This window comes from Apteryx rowi, unplaced genomic scaffold (assembly GCF_003343035.1).
Source record: "Apteryx rowi isolate R43461 unplaced genomic scaffold, aptRow1 scaffold_310, whole genome shotgun sequence".
NCBI classification, from domain to species: Eukaryota; Metazoa; Chordata; class Aves; order Apterygiformes; family Apterygidae; genus Apteryx; species Apteryx rowi.
In genome coordinates, this window is record NW_020449531.1 from 1047351 (window position 1) to 1072174 (window position 24824).

Below are 24824 nucleotides of genomic sequence, written 5' to 3' on the forward strand. Positions count from 1 at the left end.
ACAAATTAGTTTTAATCTCTATTTTCATCTCACTACTGATTTACCAGTAAAATATCCTCTGGCAGGAGAAAACATACACAAACGTCTGATAAAAATAGTCTGGTGAATAAGCATTAAAAATGCAGCCTGTAATAGAAAAGACGTTTGCATCTCAGCTGTGGCAGCATCATCAGCCCCCGGTGCCCCCCCAGAAAACACACATTGTGCACTGCAGCTGCCTGGAAGGTCTGGTGGCAACATCTAACTTTGGTAATGGCATCTGGGCAACTCCTAACAACTCTCCAGCCACAAGGAAGAAAAGTTGGTTGATCCTTGCCACTGATTTTCACACAACTTTTTCTGATGAAGAAAACTGTCAGCTGTAGAATTAGTCAGTAAGTATTTCCCAGCCAGCTCCATCTGGAGTTTTTAACTGAAATGCTGAACTCCAAGGAAACTTAGTGTTCCGGTCTCACTGCTTATCAAAGCTTCCTAAGTCTGCACAATTGGACTGGAAATCTCATAAAACATGTTCCCAAGAGTACTAGTACTCACTTTTCTGGTTCCTGGCTACAGCTATTAGCAAAACAAAATACAACAAGCAAATAAAACTTGGTTGTCCTGAGTAAGGGATCAGGGGAGGATAACAGTTCCTAAATGAACTCCTTTCTTTCCTGGAACAAAATATTTTAGATCCCTAGCAGAAAGCAGGGAGGAAAAAAAAAAAAAAAGAGTTTGCCAAGAGGTGAACTGTCTCTTAAACAATGATTTGTCTGATTTGATGATGTTGCACACCTATAACAGTAGGCTAGACTCATGCAAATTCAACCTGGATGTTCCATTTGGGAACCTATGAGATAAACAAGTACAGATAAAATAAAGGTCTACTTCCAACTTGTCAGAAACAGACTCTATGATATGTGTGACCCAGTTGTGCCACTTTGTTCCTGCAAACAACAGTCCCACTGGGTCAAGCTGCAGAACTCAAAAAAAGAAAAAAGAAATATTTGCAACTTGAGTATTTATTGGGATATAGTTGTCAACATTTTTTTCTTTCAGGTCTGGACTCATAAGGAACAAGTTCCATATAATTTTTCAAGTATAGGGAATAAGCTATTAGAATCCAGCAAATAACATTTTGAGTGCCAAAATTACTATAATTGCTACTAATAGCAATGTTTATCCCAACATATTGAAAACCAACTGGAAAAAGGCATACATTTTCTTGTTTTGCTTCAGACATGGATATTTTTGTACAGAGCCTGAAAGAAACACCTACCTTTCAAGGTTAGCTTGTATCCACTAATGTAACGAGAAGCATCTAGTGCACTCTCACGCAAAAGTCTGTTAGGCAGCTATCCACCTAATGTAAAACCCATCTCAAGGTCCCTATTAGATACCATTCCTCTTCATGTAACATTCAGCAGAGCAAGCAAATCTCTCTGCCTGACTTCTAACAATGGAAAAAGGAAGTAACAATTTACATGTCTCCCTTACTAACCTCCCTCACTGCTAATTTCCCCATACTAATTTCCTTACTAACTTAACTGCCTACTCCAGGATACTTCATGAAACATAATGGTGCAATACCAAATTTTTATTCCTCTCTTCAGAATCAGGCAGATGCTCCCCTAGCATTTCCTGAACTGCCTCCCCACACGCACACACCTGCAACAACCCCTCAAGCTTGACAACCCTACAGAAAAATTGAGCTTTCTGGCTATTTATAGCTGATATCCTTCAACATGGAACTATGTATTCTTATCAGTCTGTGTGCAAGATAATAACAACTGAGGAAATGCTACATATAATTAAAGCATAATGTATGTTCCTACATGTTTTTCCATTTCAGGGTTCAATGGGATGCACTGGGAGTGCACACCTACATTATTCTGTACAGTACATCTCAAAGTCACATGGAAGCACTCTAAAAGTGCTAAAAGAAGAAACTGCTTGCATTTAGCAATTTAGCGGATTTAGCAAACTAATGCAGCAGGTTTCATGCTTGCTCTGGTGAACATCTGCTGTAGCTGCAAAGGATTGTCTGATCACTTCTACAGACAGACTGTAAGAGTTATGGAAAAGTGGATGACACCGGAAAACTGATAAAGAGGCTGACCAGTTTTGCTAAACCAAAACCAAGGGCAATTCCGATTAAGATTGCTTCTCCAAACCATTAATGTACAGTTGGGAAAAGTTAAGGAGCCAGTTGTAGTTCCTCTGCATAAAAAAGGATTTGCAGGCTGACTGAGAGATCTTTTAAAATGTACTTTGATGGACATGGTACAAGCTGCAAAATGGAGAGGCTTTAGAAGTTCCCTCTCCTGAAAAACACTCAGGTAAATGACTCAGGCCAATGGTAATTTAGCACCAGAGACATAGGCAGGCAATTAATTGAAAGGGATAGTATGTGAGTAATTCTTTCTTTGTGCAGACTCTTAGTTTCAAGCTGTTATTTTAATTACGTTTTTTAAAATCACTAGAAGAAGAGAGAATAAAGCCATTATATCATACATCTTATCTCTTTGTGAGCACAGGAACCATTTTCCCACATGCAAATCATATTTTGTCAGAAATACTCCCCCAAACACTTTTTTTTTTTCCATTTCTCACTCTCTCCTCTCCCTTTCATATTCACTTTAAAAAACAAATGCTCATACTAAAGAAGCCAGTCCTTCCTGCCAACCACAGGCTTCCTTCCCACTCCTACCCGCTCTCATAATATGTCACCTTGTTCTTGTGAAAAATGGTACATTCTCTACAGCACAGATCAGCATTCTGTAGGAGGGGAAAGGCAGCTTTGTAGCACACAGCACTTTGGAAATAACAAAGTACACAACTCTAATGGGGATGAAAGAGAGTTCTTGAAAATAAAGTGACCACATTCATGAAGGAACAATGTATACATCATTTTGTTTGGGAATAAATAAATTCTTGTCTAACATTTATTTTCCATGCTAGGAGATTTTTGGTGTCTCTGGCTTAATTTGAGGAAGAAATAAGCTTCTCAAAATGTTCTTAGTATTTCTGTTAAGAGTATAAAACATCTAAAGGGTATATGAGATCAATTTAGAGCTCAAATTTAGGTTTTGTCAAAACAATCTCCCTATAGCCCATGTTCAGTAAAAGTGTTTCAAAATAATAATAATAATAATAATAATAATAATAATAATAATAATAAAAATCATTTCAACATTAACTGTTTCTCTCTAAAGTTGTGTTAGACTTTCTTAGCAGAGCACAAGTTTCTATATTTGCTAAGCTTATATAAGTGTTTTCAATTTTATTTATTATTTATAAAAGTAACATTGCATTATTTGGCTACTTTGCCTTTGTCCATACCACTATTCAGAGACTTTAAAGTTTGAATCTCTTCTAGTCACAGAGAGCATTTTCATAGTTTATGAGTATTAACAAGTGTGAGGACTTGCATGTAGAGCTAGCAGCTTCAATAAATGAATATCAAAATATGTTTTTTCTTTAAAAATCAGTGCATGATATTGTTACTGATCCTGAGACAGTGATCTGACTCTGTGCACAATAAGAAAAATAACACCAAAATGTAAAGAAGAAGAAAAATCAATAACATGATTAAAAGAATTCTACGAAGATCAATCAGGGAAATTCAAAAGTTCTAAAAGTCATAAATGAAAGAAATATGTTTCCATAAAATAAATTGGTTTTATATAGTGCTATGGTTTGTATGGGTGCTGTATAGATTATACAGCTGTTGCTTAATCTCTGTAAAATCTGTAGGATTTTTACTGCAAAACTACAATTGATCTGTAAGTATTTTAAAAAAAGGGAAGTTTCTCAGTGGCATTACCAGTCTCACTCCTTTTTGTTACACTGTCAACACGAAAGAGATTCTCAGGAGGAGTGAAGGAAATCACTCCTGAAGAGATACAGGGCTCACTGCTGCTCACCGGAGTTCCGCTTAAAGACGACCTAACTCTTACTGCAAAGCTAAAAGAAGGAGTAGCCTGACATTCATTAGGATGTGACTGTTAACCTTTAAAGCAGGAATTTTCCCGTATGAAAAGAAAATAATGCAGACAGCAGATCAGAGCTGCTAGACGACGTCTGTGCTGTTTATGGAATCTGTCACTGATTGTAGCAGAAATCAAGAACCAATTGTCTAGAGGTATGATCAGGAGAAAAGAAACAGTTCAGGTAACTGATGCCACTGAGTAGGCACATATTCATGATTGCTCAGGGCTTATCTGCCCCTCTGAGAAGCACATAGCTGAACAAAATTCATCAGGTGTAACAACAGATGAGTCATGAGAAAAGGGAGATGACAACTTAGAATAAGGCGAGAATACATTTACCTATATCAACAATTTGAGTTTATACTAGTTTATATCCAGTTGTGAAAACTGCATGCCTTTCACTGTTCTGGAGAAAGATGCCTGCATAACTTTCAAGGGAGTTCTCCTCCCCTGTTGAAAAATGAGGTTTATTGCAATGAAAGAAAGCTGTAAGACTGGAGAATAGAGATGTCTTTGACCTGCCCATTTCTATGATAGAATATGTTAGTACTATTATCCTAATTTTATAAATTGGGAGAAGAATGAAGATGGGCGGCAACCTAGTAATGGTGACAGACAAAGCACTACAATTGCAGTAACCTATGAACCACACAGCCATCTCCTTCCCATCTCTTAAAAGAGAAAGGATATGTAAAGGAATCAGCTCGCTCTATCTGTCCCTACTGTGCATACTATCATTCATTCAGGCACCAAGCTGTGCACCTGGGGTGCCTTATTTAACTTTCTTCTACTTTCACTTCATATTTCTATTTGAACACCTCTCATGATGTGAAAATAAACAAGTAATAGAAGTAATATGGTAATTTACTGGAAGAGTATACACAAAACCATGTTTAAGATATATAGAGATCAATATTTAACTAGACACATGGACAAACAATAGGATGACTAGTACAGCTTGCTATCATAAAAGCAGCTACCTGTAAAAAGATGAAATTAACGGCAACAAAACCAATAAATAGATTATAAGGAACTGCTGAAGAACATAATAACCTGAACCATCCTGCTTCAGACTAAGGTTCCATCCACTACAGGAGCTTTTGCATGCTGTAGATCAACGTGGTGGTGTCCAGCACTTCCTTCTCAGCAGCTCATAAACTAGTGCAGCATACAATATGGTGGGGAGACCCAAGCACGAGCTGTCCGCAGGGCCCTGCTGACCCTGCATGTGCACGTCATGCACCCAGACAACAAAGGCACCCAACAGCTGAGGGTGTCCTGACAACACTAGCAAGGTCCCTGAGGCACAGCACTGATCACAAAGGGGGGCAGCCTGAGGACGCTGCCACCTGCACTGCAGACTCACATACCATCCAAAGGAGCAAGTTCACCAATACCTAAAGAAGTCTGAAGTACTCAAATGACCTTCACCTTTGACTTCCCACCAAGGCACTTGCTTCAAGCCTGCAGACTGAACCAACATGGGCCACTTTCCCTGGGTGTCTATCTAAAGATAACCATATGCTCTGGGAGAGCTGTTCTGAGCTTCACATGCTCATCCGTATATAACCTTATCATTGCATGGTGATAGCAATCATAAAATGTTACATCCAGTACTCTGAAGAGTAGATGATTAAATACTCTTACAAATGGTTCTGGTGGAATGTGTGTCTACATGTTTTTTCTATGTGTATATTAGCCTGTTTGCCTTGATACTCCCCTGAGCAGTCAGAACTGGAAGATGGAAAGTTGAAACGAGCTAAGAGATCTTACCCTGGGAAAAACAAACAAAACAAACCAGCCAGAAGCAGACTTCAGGGAACAGTGAAAACAGAAGAAGCATAGACGATACTTGTCTCCTAATAATAATACTCTCCCACAATGTCCAACTGCTTTCAGCTCCTGAACCTTTTCTACTTTGCCTGTCTAGTAACTGACAATGGCTCTCACTTCCGTGTAGTTGTGCAGTTTTTGAACCTGTGTAAATCTCTTGCATCCATAAGGTCCTTCAGTGGTCCCACAGGCCTACTATCCATTGCACAAAGAAACACAAACTTATCTTTGTTTTGAACATTGCTCACATGAGCTTCATCTGATGCCTCCTGCCTCTTGCATCAGAGGCCTCATAGCCTATCAGCTCTCCCTATCGACATCCATGATTTTGTAGATCTTAATCATCAACCCTGTAAGTCATCTTTTTTCTAAACTCCAAATGCAAGGAAGCTGTTTGATACTTTTAATCATCCTGGATTGCCTTCTCTGAACTTTTTCTAGTTGTCATCCTCCAGTCTCAAACAGGATACATCACAACTGCATGTAGTTTTCAGCATGCACACAAATTCTGTATTTATACTGTGTTACCAAAATTGTCTTCTCTGTTCTGTTCCCTGTTCCTTTCCTAACCATTCTAACGGTTTCCTTTCCTCTTTTGGCTGCTGCTGAGCACTGAGATGGTTTCACGGAACTATCTCTTATAAACTTCGGATCTTAATCCCAAGCAGTAATAACACCCAGCACAGAGCCCATCCTCTCACATGTAAAGCTTGGGCTGTTTTTCCTCATGTGCATCACTTTGTATTTAACAATAATGAATTTTATCCTTTTTTTTTTTWAAATTCATATAGGAATATCTTAAATGGTACAGGCTCTGGCACAGACTCCTGTGGAACTCCTCTGGTGAGACTGCTCTGTTTCCTCTACCCTTTGTTTCCTCTTTTAACTTCTGCTTCCTTTTTCCATGTAGCTTTTTTTTTTTTTTTAATATGGGACTACCACAAGACATTTCACTGAAGCTTATTACAAAATCAACTAGAAACACCCCCTGCACCACACACAAACATGGAGGTAGACTGATTCAGAGGAGTGAGTGGGTAGAAGATTTCCTGGATTATGAATAGTAACAGTATCCAAGCTAGAACTACTTATAAAATGCCTGGGATTCTAACTTATAGGCATGTCCTACTGTTTAAAACTATGTCCAAAGCTAGCTTCTGTGTGTACTTATGTAATGCTTGAGCAAAAAATCCTGTAAGATTTCATACCACTGACCAGAGCAACAAACTCTTCTGCCATGAGAACAGTATGAACACAAGCCTGCAAGGTGAAAAATAATTCAACTTAGCTCACCTTTAATGGAAGCTAGAAGTTTCCAGTGTCTTCCAGTGTTTTTTTTTTTGTCTTACAGTTCCTTAAGATAAACAGGAGTTTCTGCATTTTTAGGTTGCAAAACAGGGATTTTTGTTGATTGTGGGTTTTAGGGGTTAGTTTATACAGTGAGCACTATCACTTCCATGGTTATCCTATTTTTCACATACTGCTCTATTACTTCACAATATCTGCAGCAATGAGGGACCAGGGAGCAACCAAAAAGAGAACAAAAAAAACCCAACAAACCCATAAATCTCATTCACTACCAAGACCTGACTCAGAGAAAGATCTTGTCCATTCTATGCAGTGAATGAGACAGGAGACCACTGGGGGGAAAAAGAAAGATGCCCTTAAAAAAACCCACATAATTATGATAATACATATAAGGGAAGAAATAAAATTAACTGAATTGCCCAAATTTAAACTACATGACTCTGCAACTTTAACACCATCTCTAATCTGTACAAAAAAAATTGAACATTAACCTTCCAAACTCTACACTACCATGATTAATTGCTATCAGAAGGTTCAAATTGCAAAAAGGTGATTCAGCTGTTTAAACTGTGGTTTGCAGCCTTGAATTCTCATATTGATTCCAGAGAGAAAGCTCTGTTTCAACTCATTCTCCTGAGATCCCGTATGACTCTTTTCTGGTCAGTTTTGCTGCAGAAACTTCTTGTTCTTTTTTACATCAGTCAGGAGAATGGCCATTTTTACAGAACTTGCTTATACAGAAACACAAAAAGCACTTAAAAAGAGTATTCAAGATGTTATGTCTTCCTTTTTCAGCATCCCTGCGCTTTGAGATTCCTTCATTTGATTACATACTTGTAGCTCTTATTTTCTCTTAGTCTTATGTTAAGAATATTAAAAAGCTGTGCTTTTAACAAAACAAAAGCAACAAACTTTTATTTAATTGGTCCTTTAATTGCTTCCTTAGCAGTGCCTGGTTCCAAAATGCAGACAATATTCATCATTCTAAAAGATTTACTAAGTACCTGTTTGGTTCAGGTTCATAAAGGTCATGAAACTGAGCACAGCTTTCTTGTGATCTTCTAAAAATCACAGGAACACACAAATGTAATATAGCACTCACTGATCCGTGCATGACACCTACTCACTCATCAAGCAGATGACCGCAACTTTAGACATAGTGGATATAAAATCCACAGAAATCAGTGGTAACAATATTACTGACTTAAATAGGATTCCCCTACAGCTTTTGAAGTTAGGGTCTTCAAAGCAGTTTCTTGATGTTTCAACACTTCTCAGAAAGAGGTAGGTATTAACTTACAGTCGGATTACACTTTGGCATAACAAAAATAAACTGTAGTTTTGTGTACRTCAATGCAAAGTGAAAGTGACTATACAGACTTTAAAGGAGTTGTTTTGTATTGGTGGCAGGATCTAGGACAGGGCTTAGTTCATGGAAAATCTGAGCAGTGTGTCAAGGGATACATAGCAAGGCAGCAAGAGAATTCAAAATTCAAATACAGTATTGTAAATTGCACTAAATCCCTCCAGTCACTACACCACATAGCTACTTTCCAAGGAGAATACAGTACATACTCGTAATAACTTAAGTATAGCTGTTCTTATAAACATATCCTTCAGACAAAAAACGGCTCAGCCATTTCAAAATAAAAAAATTTCATAATAAAATCTTACAATGTAAGATTACCAACAAGAAAGATACGATGGAGATGTTTACCAGAATACATATATAAAATATTAACCTTTCAGTAATAGGCTTGACTAGAAATATTAGCGAATGAATACAAGAATTCAACTGATAGATTATGAAATTAAAAAGAGGGCTGATAAATATAATTCCGATTTCAGACAGGAAGAAAAACTAACATCAGTTTGATCATGATAGTCCAAAATCTTCCTGGATACTTTGGCAATCTTCTTAAATTCCACAAGAACAAAGGCACCAAGCTCATACCAGTTTCTTTAAGGTATGTGATACAGTAGGAAGCCCCCAACTGTTGGTTCTCATGTTTTCCTCTAAAAGACATTCCTCACTCTCTTCTCATCCTTTCCTTCTTTCATGCAGACATGATGAAAGTGGCTGGCAAATCCCCAGAACAGGGTGGTATATTAACAGCCTAAAAGTTGTTTTTACTATTTGGCTACATAAACTGCTTCATCAGCCAAAATTTCCAGTCTACCACAGCAGAAAATGCGGCAGGGTGTATGTACCAGAGCACCCTGTTCTAAGCTGTTTATTCTTTTTAGTTATTTTTATTTGTCAGTTTCATGGAGGCCTGTTGACTTGCAGTAAATATATGTTTTCCACTAAATCTAGAAATGCTTTTTACTAAGCAGTAGGTTATGATATATAAGGACTTCAGCAACAGTAGAGGTTAAAACTATTTTTTTTATTAAGTGAGAATTTGGTAAATGGAATTCCTTACTTTTTTCTTCATTGTAATTTATTTCAAGTTGCTTTTGAATGCAACTCAACGATATATTCAAATGAACACAATAACATACTCAAAATTCCAGAATTTTACATTGTTTTTGTCAGATACAACCGGTGTTTGAATTCCTCCAATAGGAAACATTCAGTGACAAATATTTTTTTTATTAATTTAAATGATCTAATATAGTATTTTTTACTTTAATACAGGTTATCGTGATTTCAAACAATTTTAAGAAATATCTTTAAATTAAAAGAATTATATTTAAAATATTTTTGTACTGACCTCATAATTGGAAGCCAACACTCCAGTTATGTATGGAGGCTGTACTGCAGTGCCCACAAAAGGGAAGATTCCAGAGTCAAAACACCATTAGATTAAAAAAACAAATCAGTGGCTACTTAGGATTCAGAAATATTTACTTGCTGAGACAGAGATATCTTATTGTTACCTCTCTTTTGTACAGTAAAATTTCTCTCACCTGGTGGACTCCCATGCCCTGCTGCAGCTGTAGCAATTGCAAAAGCAGAAGCAGGAGAAACAGAACAGTGGCTGTTGTCAGCAGTTTGTACTGTAAAATGAACAGAGAGAGAAAGGTTAAAACTTAGACATGGTTTTAATTTTTTCAGTCTAAACAACAATGATACTTGAAATCTTTACTAATGTTCCTATTTAGTGAACATTTTATATTTTCTTTGTCATAGAATTCCATACTGGGGGAAAGGAAAATATCACGATGATATTTGTGATTTGAGATTTTTTCTAGGTTAGTATAATTAAGACTGCTGTGGAACAAAATTCTTAAGACTGCCAAGACAAGGAATAAGCATTGATCAAACAGACTAAGAAAACAGTGACAAACTACTAAAAAAAATGGTGCAGAATATTAACCTATGCAAACTTTACTGATGATAAGATTTACAAATTTTCCTAGGTTACTGCCTAAGATGAGTACAGCTTTGCAATATTTACCAAACTTTCCCTAACGGGAGTTCTGTGAACACTGCTTCTGACTAGTCTTGGATAATCTGGCATTGTTCCCCCCAGCTTCCAAACCCCAAATCTTGCCATCTCACCATAAACATTCCCAATAACAAAAAACCACTAGTGGTTTAATATGGAAGTGTTTCAGTAACTTATTAAGGGTTGAGAAGATTCTGCTCTCTTTTTGTTGTTTTAATCCCAGGCCTGAAATAACTGGCTTGAAATTTGGCTTGCATGATATGGCAGCATTTTAAACATTCATGGACATAGCTCACAGCTCTGTTAGTGATTTCAAGGAGACACGTGAGAGCTATTCAAGGAGATTCAGCTCTCACTTTTCCTCTTGAATTGAGCAATTTATTCAAATTCTGGAGCGAATAATATGACACCATCTGTAAATGTTCAGTGCCACACAAAGAAACAGACACAGTCACTCCTCATGGACAATAACGAGTGTTGTGTATTTCATGATTACATATGGTGCCCAAAATATGTCCCATTGGTAGCTGAAAAAATCTGTCAAGGTCTTGAGAATTTTGTGAGAATAGAACTGATTCAGTATTAGTCTTGAACTACAGTACACTCTGTTCCAGCTATTAAAGAACATTTCAGCACATCCGAACTTCCCAAATGCTTCTAAGTCTCGTTATTAGTATACTAATTAACCAGAGTAACATTATTCACACTCTGATGCCTTTTTTATATCCAAAAAATAAGCAAAATACAAGTAAAACACATTATTCAGAGATTATTCTCTTTTAATACCCTGCAGAGATTACAACTACAATATTTAATCTCTTTAAAGTGACTGATAAAGGTGAGAAACATCAGTGTCTTACCTCCTGACTGACGGTAGCGGAGATGACGTGGTGTTGAAGGGGATCTACATGGGGAAAGCTCCGGGGTATCCACTGCTGAGGTGCTTTCAGGAATTGTCCTGTCCACTGACACAGATTCTAAAACTGCTGCTTTAAAAGAGTACAAATGTTAATACCAGGGTGATTATTCATAATTTACAACTCATTAAAAAGTATAAATATTATTTCAAATCATATTCAAATAATGAGATCATAGGTATGTGATCTTAACACAGATATGTGACTTAAAGATGTAAAGCTACATCTTTCCAGTCTTTTCACCAAAAGGCTCTTTTTTAAAGCACAGAATGTAGCCAGATTAGCTCATCTTAAATAGGAACATGAAGTGGCTCTGCAGAGAATATATAGTAATTCAGGGTGATTCAGGGCTCTAAATTTATGAACAGCAATCAGCAAGTGATCAGCTTCAAATGAAGCTGTACTGTACCGCAGTAATAAGAAGAGTATACATGACAAAAAGGGCTTCATTCAAAGGTATTGTTTAAAAATGGTCATTAATTAACAGCACTTTATCTCAGTGTTTCTATACCAAGCCTAGTATCCTTGCATACCATTTAACATCTAAAATTGTTTACATCTAATCTGTTTCTTATAGTTTTTTTGTAAATGGTACTGCTTTTGGAAATTGCCATGTCTTTTGCATTAAGAAGACTGAGCGATAATTATCCTCTGGATATAAGTAAAGAACTGGGAAAGTTTTGTACCAATGATGTAACCACACAAAAGCTCATAAATAAAATACTTGATGAAAACCAGCAAGTTGTCAGTTTTAAAAATAGCTTGGTTACAACTGCACCTTAAGTTAAGAGAACACGTATTGGAATGCATATGTAATATGGATACCTGAACTCACAGGTTTCATATAAGAACTTGGAGAAAAGAATCCTTGTTGAATGACTATGTATAGTTACAAAACCTTCCAATAAAACTGCCAAGCAACACTGGAGAGCTGATTACTCTATGGAGGAGCACTTCTATCAGAAGAATAATAAAGGAATGGTCATAACTACAAATTAGCAGAAAGACTACTTCCCAAATGAGGAAAAACAAACCTTTTCAGAAAGCTGATAAAATATTCTACATTGAATGATATCATAACAGTGCCTGTAGAGTAAGAAATATTTATATATATGTGTATATACACATACACACACATATATATATGCACGCATTTTAAAAAGAAATTGTCTACAAGAATCTGCAGAAGTATGAGGGAAAGAACATTGGAAGTAGAGGTAGGAGAAAATTCCTTTCCAGAACACAAATGGCCCATATTCAAGAAGAATGACAACAATCATAACAACATGTTCTCGAAAACCGACTTCATACAGTCATACTGGATTTAGACTAAGCCATCTTTCTTTTTCCTTGGAAATCTGGCAAGAGCAGATCAACAATATTAAACCAGGTTGTGGTTCCTGGTAGGACCGGTTTTCTTACCCAGAAAACTTCAGAAACAAGAATCCACATTATGTATGATGAAAAAAGTATAAATCAGCATTTGATATTTCTCCTAATACCCACTTCCACTCTCCTTGTGAGACTTTTCCTTAATTTACTCCCCTTCCTCAACCATGCTATATACAGCCCTCTGACAAAATGAGTTTCCCCTGGAGAACAGAGCTAGCTAGCTGCAAATCCCTCCATGCTCTGAGAGTGCAAACCCTTCAGCAGGATGATTCCCAAAGGGTCTGGAGACACTGCACATGCAGCAATTTAACATTTATATGAGGTTCCTGCCATTCCCAAAAGCTGTCTAGATGACACTTCAAGCTCTAATAGACTAGAATGCAAAATCTGAACTCCTCTGCAACAATGCCCGGTACTATCACTTGGCCAGAATAACCTATTCTTTACCAGCTTAATTTACAAGTATAACAAAAAAAATGTTACGGTTAAGATTGCAGTTACCTGTCTACAGCTCATTTTAATGCAAGATTTATATTTTGGGACATGCTGCGCAATCACATTGATTTCATTTGGGTTACACTGGTGTAAAAGAAAAATTTGCCCAACTCGACATAGTAAATACTATAGTTACATATCTTGAATGTATAGTTATGCAATTCTTTTTAAAGCATCCAGCATACAAAATCTCAACAGAAAATTATGGTCTAATATAACCATCAACTAGCATTTTGTTAAAGAATAAAACATGGGCAAGCATATATTCCTGCAATGCTAAGCTGGCTAACTTGTCAGTTTAAAAGATTTCTTGTTAAATATTACACTACATCTTGTAAAGACAATCTTCCTGCATAAGACAACACCAAATGTCCTACTAGGGAATATATTTCAAATCATCAGTAGAGAGAAAACGTAAAGCTTCAATCATATTTTTGTTATTTTATATTTGGTAATATTTTTTCTTCTTTTTTGGTTCTACCAATTTTTGTTGTTACAGTGTTTTTAAGTAAAATTGAGCTACATTCTGCTTAGATTTACAGTTCAAATACCTCAGGTTGTAAATCAGGCCATGCAGGACCATTTCTAAACAAGTATTTTTGAAACAAAGCAGCATTTTTGCATTCCCTCATCTTCTGTTTAATGTAACAAAAAAAATTACAATTCACTTGTATTCCAATTCAGAAAACGACTTGGGCTTGATCTCAATATGCCCAAAGAGCAATGAGAACCAAGTACATGCTTATGTATCCTTTCAGATTACAGCTATTTTCTTGCTTTGGCACCTACATGTACAATGCTTCTATTCTAGATGCCTGCAGCAAGGTTTATCTCATCTAACTTTGGCCCTCTAAAAGTAGACACCTATTTTAAGGTGCTTTACACAGTCCATAGAAGAAAACAGATGTTTTCACAGGAGCAGTTCATCTAACTTTTGGAATGATACAGTCAGGTGACATGAATGCCACCAAGGTACCAAAACCATCACATAAATTATTTGTTTGGGTTAGTGACAAAATCTTTCTGGAAAACTAGCTCCACTACAAAAATGCATTAAAGCTTTACATTCCCATTTCTTTTTAACTGAATATTTTACTTCATGTAAGGGGCATCCCACTGATGATTTTAGTATCTTGGAGGACAGAATATTTCCATCTGCCTTTCTTCTTGTCACTCTGCTGCAGCGGAAACAGACAACACCATACTGCTATTCCTGCTAAAATACACATGTGGCAGCAGCAAAGCCGTTGAACCGTACAATGCATCACAGCCTCTACTGCAATGGAGAGAGAGGACAGAGTATTGGATTTCTCAGCACAGCTTATTGTGATCAGGAAAAAAAGAAAGACAAGAGAAACAACTACTTAGCAGTAATCTGATAAAAGTCAGGTTTACATTGGTGACTACTGTATTTGCCAAAAGTATCGGTCAATATTCTGCAGTTATATAATACCTCTTCGAATGCTTCTCCTCAGCTTGTTACAGAGGTCAATGCGAGGGTTGTCTAAGCTGTCCTCTGTGGAGCCAGGGCTTTGCTCAGGGGAGGAGGGCCCTTTGCTAAGGTCCAGAGGTACTTTGCTACTCGTTGGCGGAGGGGAGGTGGCCGGGCTATAGGTTGAGGTAGGACTGCTTGCAGTGGAGGAAGCAGAAAGATCAAGGGCACCTATTCTTGAATTCAGTGGTGAAGTCAGTGACAATTTTCGTGTTCTGACAGGTGAGGAAGTTCTGGAGAGGGACAATGGAGGAGGAGAAGAAAATTTGCGACAAAGATGTGGTGACTTCCCATCAGCTAGGTATTCTCCTCTATTGTTTTGACTGGTAGCAAAAAATAATTCCAAAGACCTGAGAGTAAGGAAGAAAAAAGCAACATGATAATAATGCCAAACAGATTTAAGTGAAAACATTTACAAACATATTTTGTGCATTCAAGATCTGTATGTCCTTAGCCCTCAAAGCCAGGGCAGAAAACTGAGATAGACTTATCTAAAAACTAGCATCCTATTTTACAAAAAAAGAGGTTTCTTCTTAAATCATTTATACAATAAAAACATTACTGATTAAAAAAAAAAAAAAAAGCAAGCAAAGTCCAGATAATTCCGTTACGAATTATTGACAGAAGAAAAAAGAGCTTACCTGACTGGAATGGAAGTGAAAGGCCTTCTGTATATGTCTGAAAGTTTTTCCAGTACAACTGCTGCAGTAGTAAATATGCGGTAAGTATGTAGGAAAGTATTCAGGAAATCAATACTTAGAAATCGCAAGTCTGTTAACCTCTCCAAAAGGCGTTCCACACTTGCATAACGAATTTGGGGTACTTTACAAGAATTTAATGTTTTGCTGAAGCAGATATCAATGTCATCTCTATGAAGGCGAGCATCAGATCTACACAAAAATTAAATTAAAAATTAAAATTAAATTCAGAACATTTCATTAAAGAGGAAGAATGATTATGGTCCAGTAGTTAAATCATTTCAGCTGCTTCTGTCATCACAGAAGCAGGAAACACATACTGCATTTCTGTACTTTATCAATACAAGAAACCTCTTAATTTGTAAAGAAACCTACTTCCATTTAATTATAATTTATGTCATAAATAGGGTCATTTTAATTTTAATGTTGGAAAATAATCCGTTTGCTGAAAAATGCAGTTTTGGTCAATATGTTGATTGACCAGATTTGATCCACATCTACAAAGTAATTCAAAAAGACAAACAACTTTACAAATCTAAAAATCAATTCAAAATCTAAAAAAACATTAATGAAGCCTAAATTTCTTCAGTGAGAAAAAGGAGGCAGAAGTGTTCATTCCCTTTTGCCTCTTTCAGGATGATGTGGCCTATAGACCTATAGTTAGAGAAACTCTCTATAGAGTAGTTGTGGACTGTTCACAGTTTCTTCTGCTGTGATTTTGCTTTATGTAAAATAAACAAACAGAGCCCAGCAAGAAACAGCAAAATTAGCCTCTTAGCTAAGCTTAAGGCTCATTGGCAAGGTAACACCTGCATTCAGGCTCCAAGAATTACTTAAAAACCTCTCACGATGTGTTTTTTCCCAAATTCAGTTTTGCTTAATTTTATCTAGTTAAAAGCTCAGTTTTTAGAAAAATAGAATGGAAACTAAGTAAAGCATCTTTTAATACTGCCTGAGCTTTTCAGGACGAAAGATCAGATTTTCTTAAGATACAGCATCAAGACATTCCACCTACTTCTACACTTCATCAAACTGAAAACAGTTCTTCTTTCTTAAGTTGGCCCCTCAGAAAAGTGGCAACAAATTTGTTTGGCTTATCCAAATACATTCATCTAAACCCATCTGACTTACTAACATATTTTAAAAGTTAATACATGATAAAATCAAACAGATGAGTAAAATCTCTGAAACAGAACACTAAATTTGTGTACGTTCTTAACAGCCTATATGGCTTTTTGAGGATTAGGATTGCATTAGGACCTTGCTGTACTCTGCATTTTGAAAACTAACGAACATTCTGTTCGCATTCAGCAGGTAATGGATGCATCTACTGACTAAAAAGTTCCTGGAATAAAACTGAAGACAACAAAATGCCTTTTTTCTAGGGATCAAAGGTATCTACCCTAACACTGTATGCACAGATATGTATTAGGCAAAAAGGTCTGTTTCTCTATTTCATTTCTAAATGACAGAAAGGAGATACAATAATCGTAAAAAAGACATCTGAGAAACCTTCCTGTACAGAGTACATCCAAGAGGGAGAAATGGCCTAGCGACAGATAACAGTGAGAAAGCAAATAGTTATGCCTTGTTCTATTCCTTAACTTTTATACTGGATAACAGTAGAAAACTCAAGTAAATGCAGAACTGCAGAGGATCCCAGAGGTACTCCTGTGTTGGAAATTTGGAATCAAGTACCACAAACTGCTGCCTACGAACAAAAATGACATTTCTAGGAAAATAAATGATGAAAAGAGAGTCCAAGGGTGAAGGAAGTAGGTTTTTGAATAATGATATTACCTTCACGTGATCAGCTAAAATTATGGAATCTCGGAAATGAGAGAAACAAGGAAAAGAAAAATTTTGGCTGAATCAATAAAGTACTTCAAAAAACGATACACTTTTATACTCTCTTGAATTTTGTAGACATCTAAAAATCTAATAAAATTATAAGTGGTATCACAAAGAATAAAAATTCACTTATATGAACTTCTAGGTCAACAGAGATAAAATTAGTCATCTGAAGCACAACTGAAGGCAATGTCACAAAAAACTGAAAATCAAAGCTATGAGCCCATACAGTCCAGTACTGTGGATTGAGAGTTTACAATTCTGAGTCATCCCTACCAATTCCAAAAAGAGATTAATAGCCATTGGGAAGTAGAATTAATTCCATTCAAGAGAACTTAAAAAATATATATTAAAAGGTTGCAATTTCCAATTACACATTTTTCTTTTGTAAACTTTTAATAAAGCCAAAACAAGCTACTTTATTTCCTGGGAAAAAAATGCTGCACTTACTTGATCATATGTGGCACAGTGACTTTAGAGTTTTCTTCGAACACTATGGTCATTAAGCCATTGCACCTAATATTATCAATGCACTGTGAAAATGAAGATTGAAAACCATTAGAACAAAAACACAGCATAAAAGGACTTACTCCCACACTTTTCCACATCACTGTAAGCCTAAAACATAGTTTTCAGAGAGCATGAACTGATTGGTAAAAGAATTTTTATAAAATAAAAACAAATGATGATGCAGGAATTATAGTGGACATGATTCTCTAGTTTTATACCTTTGATTTGCACATCCAGAAAGTCAATGGATCTTTACCAGCACACTCATGGTATTCAGCTCGGCATCTTTTTTCCACATGACTAAGTATTTTGAGTTGGAACTGAAACTTCCTTTGGAGTTTCTTTGAAGCTGAATAAAATTATATACCTCTTATAGACTTCTGTTAATTGTTGGCCCCAAATCTCTGCAGAATAACCCTGTCTTCAAAAGCTGGGAGATCTCCCCTGCCTCAAAGAGGGATCAAGAAAGAAGTTTCCTACTATTTTTCCCTGGCACTCTCACTAACCCTTTCACAGAGACATTTATCTCTGCTTTATTAGGCCACTTGCAAGCTTTCCCTAACACCACAGCAGTGGCTGCTTGGAGTCTGTCTCAGCACAAAAGGTCTGACATTTGGAGCCAGATCCAAACTCTAATCTTTATTCTGCTTAGACTGCAGATGACTTTCTCATTAAAAATCATTCTTACTCAAGCCAAGAATGGACTTATTCCTGGGTGTCCCATGTTCCAAGCCAGTTTTTAAAGGGTCTTTCTTCCCCAGCAGATCATTCTAACACATTAAGTGTCAATGGAACAACATAATTCACTGAAATTTCATATAGTTAAAAATGTTCCAACCACATCTGCCTGTGAGATCCGTATCTACGGAGCTGCAGTGAAACCAAGGCTCTCAACTCATGCTATATTTTGAAAATTTTATCTCTATCTTTTTTCCTTTAAAACAGTTAGTCCAGAAGAAAACAACTCAGAATACCTATTTTAAAGCAATTTCTATTCATTATGATGATAATCCATCCGGAGATGTTGCCAGCAGTGTTAGCACACACAAAAACTCATCAAATACTAGGCTGGCATTTGTCTAATCAATTACTTCTCTTGAAATTAACAGAGGACAGGACTCAAATTCAAAAATATGACAGATCTATGTACTCATTAATTGCATACATAAACAAACAAGCAAATCCTTAATCTAAATTCAGATCTGGTACTTGAAAGTTCAGATCTTTCACAGTGCATTCAACCTCTTTCCCCAAATAGATTCTGATAAATGTTTGTCCACTACATTTTCAGACAAAAACACCCCCCCCCAAAAATTTTTTTTTACCTCTGCCATTAAATATTTTAAATTATTTTTACTTTCCTTCATCTACAGTAGAGTTCCCAGCGCACTGCCAGAATGTTTCTTTATTGTGTATGATAATGGTTTGCTAGCATTCTTTTAGGTAGAAAAAAGAGCTAATCACATTTCCTGACTGTGTGGGATATGATATTGATATGAGATGGAAATCATTTTCACTCTCACTCAGGAATTTCAGATGTTTTTTGATCTGTATGAAAGTGACAGATGAGTAAGTACTATCCTTTCTAAACCAAAATACATATCTGGATGAGCTTTTCTTAGACACAAAAAAGACTGACATTAGTATTAATTATTAGTTAATTATTAGCATTATGTTAGTCAACTGACTAGTCAATGTATTTTATAACCCACCTCTCTCATTGAAAAACACATTTCACTGACAACTCAAATTAAAAGGTAAAGTTTTTTGTGAAAATGGGTAACCTTAATGGTTTTTGATACACATCACAGCAAATCAGCACTCAAAAAAATCAACAGACCTATCTTGGATTAGTTTCAGAAACACAGAATAAAATAAGATCTCGTAACAAATAAGATAAAGAACAGAGTAGGCTACCTGGCTTATATCACTTGTCCACGCAGCTTTCTCCTGTCGCGAAGGGGCTAAAAGGACAACAGTAAATGGAGGAGCATCTGTAGGTTCAACTACAAGCTTGAAATCAAGGTGTCCAAACACCTGCCCAGAACCTTTTGCTTTATAGTCAGAGACAAAAAAAAAAAAAAAAAAAAGAGAATGTGAGATTTCAAACTATGGGTCAGAGAAAACAGTGATTTCATTTACAATGGAAATTACTTTAAACATCTCTCTGACAAAGAACAAATACAACTAGGGATCCAAAAGAGGGATTCCATTTTTCACATGCACCAAATGCAAAACAAAGTAATAGAACATACAATTGTGGGGGTCATGAGAAATTACTTTTAAAGATGCCAAATAAGACTCAAGTCCTTTGAAAACTTCTATGTGCACTGTTGATATTCTCACAGCGTATCAGAAGCATCACAGAACTTAATGGAACTATTTTCACAGTTCAAGTGCAATACATGCCTAAAACTGTGGGATGGAAGCCAAAATGAATAAACAACAAAATCAGCTTGGGAATGTATTTTGTTATTTCATTGGAATAAGATTGCAGTCAAGAATTGTAGGGAGCCCAAGAGAAAAAAAAAAAATCTTTCCACTAATTCTGCCAACTCTCTCAACCCCCATGTAGTTAAGAAACCCAATTAGCTGTTTCTTCTTTCAAGACATACATATTTTTTTCTTTCTAAGATCCTCACAGTGAATTTCTATATAAAAGTCAGCAAATAATTTGTTACATTGCTTCAGCCAGGGTACCTGAAAATCCTATGTGGGATGTCAACATCAAGAGCAAACATAACAAAACAAACCTTTATCCAAGCCAGTACACAAACTTTTAAAATACCTATACTACTGAATGAGTTTTTAACAGTGTATTTCTCTGGTTTCATGAAAGAGTACAAAACTATATAAAGACTATAAAAGAGYAGCAATTTTAAGAATCTACTTAGAACTGTAATTACTGCAAATGGTTTAATGTAACTTACGATCATCATCACTTGCATCTGTCTCCTCAATCAGTGTGCACTCTATTAAAGATAGAACACCTCCTGTCTATGAAAATAAAGCACATTTTTCAAAAAAATTAGACTTTTTTTCCATTTCTCACTACAGCTGTTTTTAAATTTCGATATATTTTAGTCTGAGATTTTACATTACTACGAGCTTTTAGGAAGATATATCAATTTCACAATGCACATTTTCCCTCAAGAAATAAAAACTGATATATATGATATATTGTAGCATTTTTCTTTAAAAAAAAATTCAATAATATACTTACCTGTGCAAAATTTCTTTCATTTTTACCACACTACAGTTTAGCTCACATATAGAGACTTGTTCACAAGTCTCAAAAAGGTAACTAGAATTTTAGCATCTTCTCCTAAATTTAAATCAAATTAATACAAGATCTTTGTAAAGGTTCAGTTACATTTACTTTACTTTGCAAAATATTTAAGCTATTTAAAAGGTACAAAGTGAGAAAGCATGTAAACTGTACTGAAAGAGACTCTCTAAGCAATTGATTCTGTCTCACCTAATATAATTAGAATTTTCTTAGAAGAACTTTCAGTTTAAGAGAATATGCTGATCAGGAAAATAGAACTGACCTTTTTAATTAGTTTTATTACAGATCTGAAAAATATCCCTTGGTAATTCCATTGAGTTGGACTGGCTGACTTATGCACTGAAAGCTCACTTGCATTCAGTGCTAGCTCATACAGATATAGACACCAATGTCCTGTTTCTAACCCCCAGAATATTAGAATGCCACAGTTCTACAAAAAAATTTTAGTTAGTAAGAATTTTGGCTGAATTCTGTTTTTTGCTACTCATGTAACAATGAGAGAATACAGCAGTCAATTACTGTGCATCATCTCACTTCTGTTTATAAGAGACATGAAAATCTCAGGTTAAAAACATAAAATAATACAATATTGAAATTTCACATAAGTTACCAATAAATTATTTATTGGGCTGAAATTTTCTATTTTCATTTCGTAAACACAGTCATAATGTAAAATCTGTACCTTGAGCAGATGCAGTTTTCCTCCTGAACTTCTCGTACAAATTAAAAAGTGTTTTGTAAATAAGAAGCACTGCCTTTCTCCTTCTTTTTTCAAAGATAATGATCCCAGGCGAACTTTACTAAGTTTTCCCCTCTCAACTGAAGGGACTTGAATAAGGGAACCTGATAATAATAAAGGTGAAAAATACGCTGTAACTATAAAAATATTCACTAGGCAGTGCTTAAAGTGTTAACGTATTGAATATCATGGCTTTGCCATGATATTCATGCATATTCATGCAATTTTTCATTCTAGTAAGTATCAATATATATCAGCATTTCTTTTAAGCACAAGTCCTTCATCTTTTTTGCACTAGTTTGTTTTTTCTTTAGGCCAAGTTCAGGACAACAGATTTGTACTTTTAATGGAACTAATAAATCTGACTTTACAACAACAGACTTTGACTCAGGCAAGCACAGTCCAGACAAATACTTGTGCACATGCCAGGACTAGATCTTGGGCAAATTCATATGCAATTTAAGCATACCATGAGAACATTCGTCAGAAAATGAAACAAAGCAGCAAACTCCATTTGCACCACTTCTTTAGACAGCTACTAGATTTGAAAAAGGTACATGACATTCAAGCCAAAGAGACAGAGGATAAAAAGAACAGGTCTGCAGGAAAAGGGTTTGTGTATGTGTGTCTGTGTGCGAGAACGATGGTAACGAAGCAGGTTTCTTCTTCTTCTTCTTAGCTTGTACAATTTCAGTGCCCTACAGCTCATCTAAAACGTGTTACCAGCAGAACACTTCTGAACTAAATTGAATCTGGTTACATAAGTCTGAATTTGTGCTCTGCAGAACTCCAGACCGAGGAAAGCTATACTGTTTTATACCTCAAAACCAATCTCTGACCAACTTTTGCAGATTGATACCACCATGAATACCACTTCTAATTTTGGATATGGAGTCACATGGATACTGAACTACGATTCCTCTATATATCAAAGGGAAAGATTTGATGACAGAACTTGCTGTTACCAGAAAGTACAGCCAGGACCTCCTAATCTTATTCCCACACATCCGTCTTTACTCTCTGCCTTACATTGGCTCTCATCTGACTCCAACATTAGCTAGTTAATAGAACTAAACCAGCAGAAAACGAATGCTACAAAAAAGTAGCTGGCTGAGCTCCCGGATATGGCTCAGTGCATGGTCATACAAGCACCAGTGATGGTGCAAAGTAAGTAATGGCAATGCAGAACAAGCAGGGGGGGTAGGGAAATTGGCCTGCCCCTTTTGGGTACAGCAAGATATTGGATTGTCAGCCATATCAAAGCTGAAGCTAGCAGCAGCATCTTGAAACAGTGCAAGCCTGAAAGAATCTTCCATGTAGTTAATTATTAGCTTAGCCATTCTCACCCTATGCTGTCAAAAAATTCTTTGGTTCAAAGTTCACACACACAATCTTAAACAAAGTAGTACAGAGATATTTAAGATACTGAGAAAGCAACTGTTTATCTACATAATATTTTTCTCCATACTCATCTCCCTTGAACATATACATATAATTAATATTAAGCTATTGTTATATATATAAAATTTACACTGTCCGGCATAGCAAAATACACACTGGTAAGAGAGAATTACAACAGTGTAGTGTTCTTTAACAGCCTATTTACATTCAAACTAAATGTGTACGACATAATTTGTGTCTGCAACAGAATAGCAGAGAACAGAGTAGTTCTACTGCAGAAAATTGCAAAGGTGTGGAACATTCTTTAGATTCTTTTAAATTCTGACCAGAAAAAACAGTTATTGGTTGTTGTACATTTCCCCTGGACAAAACAGCCTACCTGCCTCAACTGTAAAAGACCTCAAAAAATCATCCCCACACATTGAAACTGACTTTTCTATGTGACATTGATAGCTCACAGTGCAAGGCCAAGCAGTACGTTAAAAAAAATTCTTGAGCAACAATTCTTAGCATCATCTTTTCTCCTGAAAGTCCTCTACACAATTAAGGTAACAGGACTCTAATTGTACTTCTAGCTTCTACTTTGCTTCTTTAAATAAACACATCTATAAATACAATATGCATACAGATATATCTTTGGAACTCACCTTTTTTTGGTTTTCATTAGAATGCTTTCAGGAATACCACATTGTGTTCTGCCAAAATGGGCTGAAGGTTAAATGCTATGCTTGTAGGGAGCTGAAATGTTACTGTTTAATAAGGCAAACCAAAAGAAACYACAGTTTTTAAGTGCAGAAAAAAAGAGATGGTGTGATGTCTCTTTGATATTCAACATACTATTTACAGAGAGAAACAGATCTCCTGTATGTGCTGCATGGGTGACATCTAGCAAGGAGGTTGTTGTATATTCCTGTCAAGCTTTTGTGATTAATGAAACTGAGCAATTGCCTGTCATAAATTCTACTACACATTTCCTCTTAAGGGAAAAAAAATGAGTATGACTGGCCAATTTACATTTGTAATAAGCAAGTGAGGCTAATTTTAGAACATTCATTAATAGCATGGTTTGTACAATCAGCATAATCTCAGGAATTTTTATCCAGCTACAAACCTAAGTACTTTCAGTACTTCAATACTGCCAGAATAATCACTCCATTAGCCTTTGTTCAAATATAAGAAATACAAAGGGTTGTATTTTAAAAATGCATTTTTATGCCTACAGGAAACTACCTGATTTATCAATTTGGCTTTCTCCATTCTGGAGAATTTTTAATATTACTGTGAGGGTGACTGAACACTAGAAGAGGCTGCCCACAGAGACTGTGGAGTCTTTATTTCTGCAGATAACTCATCACTGAGCAACCTGCTCCAGCTGACCCTGATTTGAGCAGGGGGGGGGTTGGACTACATTTCCACAAGTCCCTTCCGACCTCAGCTATTCTTTGATTTTGTAAATTGTGATATAATTGCCAGTAGGGGTAAATTTAGAGCAACTGATGGTTGGACTTCAGGCAGAGTATCTGGAATCCCTTG

General features: G+C 36.1%; 1 protein-coding gene across 1 annotated transcript in view; it reads right to left on the reverse strand.

The window, feature by feature from the left end:
• The window catches only part of RASGRF2 (Ras protein specific guanine nucleotide releasing factor 2), a 90329-nt gene that overhangs the window by 41667 nt on the left and 23838 nt on the right, over nucleotides 1-24824 (reverse strand). The window contains exons 10-17 of the mRNA XM_026070466.1: nucleotides 21834-21994; nucleotides 20793-20859; nucleotides 19780-19916; nucleotides 17803-17885; nucleotides 15445-15693; nucleotides 14765-15153; nucleotides 11368-11496; nucleotides 10026-10115 (exon numbers count right to left, since the gene is read on the reverse strand). Coding sequence (XP_025926251.1) covers nucleotides 10026-10115; nucleotides 11368-11496; nucleotides 14765-15153; nucleotides 15445-15693; nucleotides 17803-17885; nucleotides 19780-19916; nucleotides 20793-20859; nucleotides 21834-21994 — 1305 coding nt within the window. The remainder of the gene's footprint in view (nucleotides 1-10025; nucleotides 10116-11367; nucleotides 11497-14764; nucleotides 15154-15444; nucleotides 15694-17802; nucleotides 17886-19779; nucleotides 19917-20792; nucleotides 20860-21833; nucleotides 21995-24824) is intronic.